Source organism: Gymnoscopelus braueri (assembly GCF_963280865.1).
Source record: "Gymnoscopelus braueri genome assembly, chromosome: 3".
Taxonomy (NCBI): Eukaryota; Metazoa; Chordata; class Actinopteri; order Myctophiformes; family Myctophidae; genus Gymnoscopelus; species Gymnoscopelus braueri.
Window position 1 is genome coordinate 16,133,808 of NC_137612.1, and position 6,000 is coordinate 16,139,807.

Sequence of the window (6,000 nt, forward strand, 5' to 3'; positions counted from 1 at the left end):
TGAACATTGGAAGAAAAAAAAAATTCTGTGTGCCTTTTAGGCTTCGTAATAAAAAATTGCACAGGCCAGATATGACAAATAACTTAAATATATAAAGAAAGCATTGACATATTTCATAATTGTATACATTTAAAAATGTACATTTAAGAAAGCAGAAATAGCAGATCTACAAGCTTACAACGCGTCACTTTGTGACGCGTTGTAAGCTTGTAGATCAGCTATTTATGCCTTTTTAAATATTTGTAAATGTGTACAAAAAATTCAACATGGAAACGATTTTGCCGATTATGCAAAAATAATCAATTACCTAAAATAATTGCGATTAGACGATTATATAATAATCGTGACAGGCCTAATACTGAACTCCCATTGCTGAAAACCCTAAATCCCCATGTTGGTGTCTGCTGCGCAGATCGTCCCGGGGTGCAGGATCACACGCGCATAGAGGCCCTCCAGGACCGCCTGTCGGAGACGCTGCAGGCGTACATCCGACTGCACCACCCCGGGGGGCGCCTGCTCTACGCCAAGATGATCCAGAAGCTGGCCGACCTGCGCAGCCTGAACGAGGAGCACTCCAAGCAGTACCGCTCGCTCTCCTTCCAGCCCGAACACAGCATGCAGCTCACTCCGCTGGTGCTGGAGGTGTTCGGCAGCGAAGTCTCCTAGACTAGAGGACTCTGGAGGAGTTCTGAGGAGGAGGAGTAGGAGATGAGGAGAGGAGGACATCTCCAGGGAGTCAAAGAGGAGGGAGGGAGGGAGGGAGGGAGGGATGGAGGCGAGGATGTGCTTGGATGGACTGTGGAATGAGGAATCGAGAGGTGTGGAGTTTTGAGAGATTGGGAGAGAGACGAGGAGTGTGTGTGTGTGTGTGTGTGTGTGTGTGTGTCTGTGTGTGTGTTTGTGTGTGTGTGTGTGTGTGTGTGTGTGTGTGTGTGTGTGTGTGTGTGTGTGTGTGTGTGTGTGTGTGTGTGTGCGTGCGTGCGTGCGTGTGTGCGTGTGTGCGCACGCTCATGTGTGCGTGTGTGTTTGTCTACAAAGGAGTTTATCTTGGTAAGAAGACCTAGGTCAGAAGTCGTTGTCTGTGAGAGCAGGCAGATTCAGAAAGAAACAGTAAACAAGGGAACTTCACATAATACAGTTATAACCATACATTGAACTTCTGCCTATAGCTATATTTGACAGTGTTTTTTTTTTATCTGTATTTATAACAAACCGCTGCTTAATGCGCCTGGAAAGTGTATATGTACACTCTCAACACAACAAGCATACTCACTTGTTCATTTAGCCATTCAGTTTGAGCTACCTCTTTGTTTTAATAGGTTGATTTGTATTGACATCACCTATATGAAACAGTACTTTTCTTCACAGAACAATATAGATACAAATACTATGTTTCAGATTGGTGCAAACAGTGCCTGCCAGTTAGTTTTATGTCTGCCCATCGGCATCGCTCCAACATAGTGTGTGCGTGTATGTGTGTGTGTGTATGTCGGTCAGTGTACACTACATATGCCTCACACCTTTTTGCCAAAGGTTTGGTCAACTACTTTCTCAAACGCTTCCAATGTGTCCTAAAAATAACCTCACACCAAGGCCTTTTTCCACACATTGCAATCAATCTATGTGCTTGCTAGCCTTCTGACTAGCCTCTAAGAACTTATGAAGGAAATGTCTATACTTGGGTTTTAAAAAGCAGAGTACAGAATCTAGTCTGTAATTTACTGAGATTTTGTTTGGGTTTTGGGGTGGGTGGTTTTGAGGTGAGAATTAGCCACTAAATGTGTTAGCTACTTTTTACATTGCTAACTGTCAATCAAACCAAGCCAGCATTCTGGCTGGTTACTCTTCTCTTCTTTGAAATGGATGATTTGCTGTATAGTTAATTGCTACACATGTATCATATCTTAAGCACTATTATACCACCTTTTACTCATGCCTATGTATTGATATACAGTACGTACTATCACAGATGTTAAAGGGCTACAATGCCAAATCTAACTGGAATAGTCAATTAAGGCCAACGCAAGCTAGCAAACGGGCCTGTCTTGTATTATAGAGCCACATACCATACCAGGAATTGGCATAGATAAGGATATTATAGCAATGGAAGATTTTTTTATATATATATATATAATGGAAATAGCTTCACCATTAATACAATTCCATGAATTGTTACTTCTGTCTCCTCTGTTCAGTGAGCGAGGTGGGCAGTTAGCTCCAAAAGCTGCTTCAGACCTCAACAGATATCACCCTTCCCTTTCTGACTGGGAAGTGGATTTTTCTAGAATGTCTGGGGGCCTGGTTGTCATTGTAGTTTTCACCTCTGACACCCGGGTCCTCCCGTTCCATGATGTGTGCTGCGCAGCCCCCTAGTGGCTGCATCCCTGTAAATACCAGGTATATATTATATGACCGCAGCTGTACATAGGGCTATATAGATATTACTAAAGGCTAAATTAGAAAAGGAAAAAAAAAAGATATATGCAAATATGATATTGATGCTCCTGTTTTATGATTCATTATTGCTCTCTGTTTCGAGACACTATGCTCTTTTTTGTTTTTGTTTTTGATTGTTTAATATGAGCGAGCTCAACCCAAGGGTTAGGCTGTGTGTCTGACACGGCCATGCGCTCATCGTTTGTTTAGCGGCGGAGTGGTTATTGGGCAACATTTTCCAGGATTGATTATTGAGAAGGAGGACGCTGTACAAGCTGAACATAACCAGTGCTGCTCTATAAATGTAAGCCATATAGATCGCCAAGCTAGTTATTAAGCTGATGCATTTACAATAGACTTAAGGATTATGATGATTCCAGAGCCTTGGGATATGCTGTTTATATAATCTCATATACTGTACTCATATACTGTATATCTCTGGATTTTGGATGATTCTGTTTAAGCTTGTGTACAGTAGGAACTCGTATGCCTTCTCTCTACCTTTGAGTCCTCCTTAGCTTCATCAGGCATGATATACAATAGCTTCTTGAAAAATCCCAGAGCAGTACAATGCTTAGGTGTTGAGGCCAGTAACGTATATTTTTGGCTGCATGTGGGATTATATACTGAGAGTATTTACATTGTCATCTCAGTTTCTCGTGCAACCATTTCCAGAGCCGATGCCCCAGAGAAACCTGAACTAGCGACCCTCCAGGCCCCAACACATACACACGCACGCACGTGCGTACACACACTCACACAGAGTTGTGCCAGACATATTTAAATAAAGGTAAACTTTGGACTGATGATCCCCTTTAACGGGGAAATTATTTGACAAAGATGAGATGAAGGTCTTGAACTGTTCCATTCTGGTTGTCTGTCGCAAAACGACGTCTGTCAATCTTGCGATTGGCTGAGGCTTGCTTTCTGTACCGATCCTGTGCTGAGACATTCATCGCAGGGCGATTTTTGTGATCTGGTCGTAAGTGGAAGTCAGTTGGAGAACGTGTATTTGTGTGTCTGAGCTGAACGCCATGTTCCTGACAACTGTCACACTTGTGTGTATCTTTGGCCTGGTGTAGAACTTTAAGGCATTAGGCACCTGGCTGTCAGTCAATATGCCTGTGTTCCAGCTTTTGTTATTAACCTGTATGGAATGAGGTTATTCTGCAAGCTGATTTTGACGGTTGAATCGATTGATTTTGATATCAATTGATATTGTCCCATCTTGCACACTTGTGATAGCTTGAGGATAGTTCTGTAGGCACCTGATAGTTGGGATTTGTTTTGTTTTTCATCCTGCAAGTTATAGGAGTTATATATCCAGTTCTATGTGTCCTATGAATTACCATGTTGTGACTGAGATTTAAGGAATTGATAGATTACAGTATTTTAGACAGTACCACTCATATGTACAGTATGTTGGTTTGGTGAGGGGTATGGCGTGTAGGGTTATTGAATATGACTTTTGAAGTTTGGAAAGTCTCCATGTTGATTTTCTGAATACATACCTCTGTATGTAGATATGGGTTTGATTTAGTGTTTTGTTTTCTTTGAGATAGAGATATATAGTGTTGATTTGGATATGTACAATACAGTGGGAGGTTTGGTTATCATACAAGTGCCACAGGGAGGAGAGAATTTCCTCTACAGATGAACAGGGTAAAAGGGGAGGGGCTTGTTGGGGGACGAAAGCAAAACCAAACAGGAGAACCCATAGAGATGTGTCATATTTGAACCCTTTTATTTGAAATAGTACTGTGTCTTATAATGTTCAATCACGTAGGATACAGTGGGGGCGAGGTTCTGGCTCTGATGAAGACATAAAGAATTTTTACTTTTAACTTTACAAACTAATTATGTTACAATAACCAATACATTTTTTAGCACACGATAAATTGAATTCACCTCCCCCCTGCATATATGATGCGTCCTTAACTTCTCTTCTTTGGTTTTACTACAGCTAGCTGCTCAGAAACAAAACAATTTAACTCTGCATTGTGTTTGTTATAGGAAAATACTCCAAACTGGAACCTGAAAACCTAAGGCAGTGGAAACCTTACAGCAGAATAGATCGGTGTTTGAGTCTTCTATGATTTCTCTTACCGTCTATATATACAGTATATACTTCAAATGTACACAATACACACAGCAACAGTGGCTGCAATATACAACTCATGGTACACTTATCACCAGCAAGCTTTACAGTTTTTCATTTTAGTACAAACAGTTTTGAAGTGTATAATGGTTGAACAGAACCGAAACTGCCATTACAAGTCCTGTCTATATACATAACACACGTATTGTCATATCATTCTGCAGAAAACAGTAGGCGATCTCTTGTGTGATGGCTCTGATGTCATTCTTCCCAATGGGACAGGGATTGTAATGGCCTCGACGCATGTAGTTCTTATGAAAAAGGAGTGTCCAGAATGGATGTACACCATAATCTACCTAAAAAAAAAGAAAAGAAAGAAACCTACCTCTTTTACAGTAGCTACCGATTTTGCTTCAGCATTGAGCAGTTGCCTCTGTTTTTACTTTTGTAATATTTGTATTCATGTTGGTATTTATTGCTGTCTAATGAATCATATTTCAATGATTACCTCAGAGATATCTCATTCAGATTGGGAGAGTTTAGTTAATGAAGTCATTCATAGTTTAGTTTTTGTACAGTGTGTTTTTTTTTTCTCTGACTAAGCATTGCCTTTTTTAACGCACAAAACACCAGGACTTGTTTCGTTTTTATAACAGTGCCTGCGCTCTGACCAATGGGGTTCAGTCAGGCTACAATGAGGCTGCATTTATTCCAAAAGTGCCACCCTTCTCTCCATTATTCATCTTTTTGTTCAGTCTGTGGAATAGCTAGCTAGATAACTTTAGGTGATAGCAGCAAATCGTTTTTTCTTTGTTTTCCTTTTGGTTTGGTTTTGCCACATTGCAGGTGGTATCCATTTGTCACGAATAGCTCTCAAGGGCAAACCGAAGAGAAGAACCTTCTGGAGTCAATGCAGTTCCTTTTTCTTTTTTTTTCTTCTTTTTTTTAAGAAACAGGCCTGAACAATTTGGTGGCAGGCGGGAAAGACAAGCTGTGTATGTGCTTCTCCTGGTACAGTTAGCATGGTATTGGCTCTTAAGTCTGATTTATATTTAGATGTGTGCCGGTGTTGCACACTGAAAATTGAATGCGTTCGCGCCGCATTGTTCGCTTGTAGATCCGCATTTTCCGGTGCACGACACCTGCACGCAACTAAGTCAGGCTATAGTACATCTGTACTCTCATTTTCCTAGCCTCGTCATCTCTTCCATGCCCTCTTCTTTGTCTTCCCCTCTGCCTCTGTCTGGAAGTTGTCTCACACGCCCTCATCAGACCATTCCCTAGTGATCTTTTAGATTTTCAGGAAAGGGGAGTTAGGAGAGGACAAAGCTCAGTATCCAATCCATGTAATGCTGCTTTTTATCTTGAGCATCACCAAGCCGTGTTGTTGATAACTACCGTTGACATAGTCCGAGTGTCAGCGTGAAATGGCATGAGAGTCCACAAGAAATGATTGTCTTTTTTTT

General features: G+C 41.1%; 1 protein-coding gene across 1 annotated transcript in view; it reads left to right on the plus strand.

Annotated features, from left to right (window-relative positions):
• Window positions 1–715, plus strand: part of LOC308083019 (vitamin D3 receptor B) — a 34,047-nt gene extending 33,332 nt beyond the window's left edge. The window contains exon 10 of the mRNA XM_080425114.1: window positions 413–715. Within this exon, the coding sequence (XP_080281240.1) occupies window positions 413–666 (254 nt within the window). The 3' untranslated portion in view covers window positions 667–715. The remainder of the gene's footprint in view (window positions 1–412) is intronic.
• Window positions 716–6,000: the final 5,285 nt, after the last annotated feature.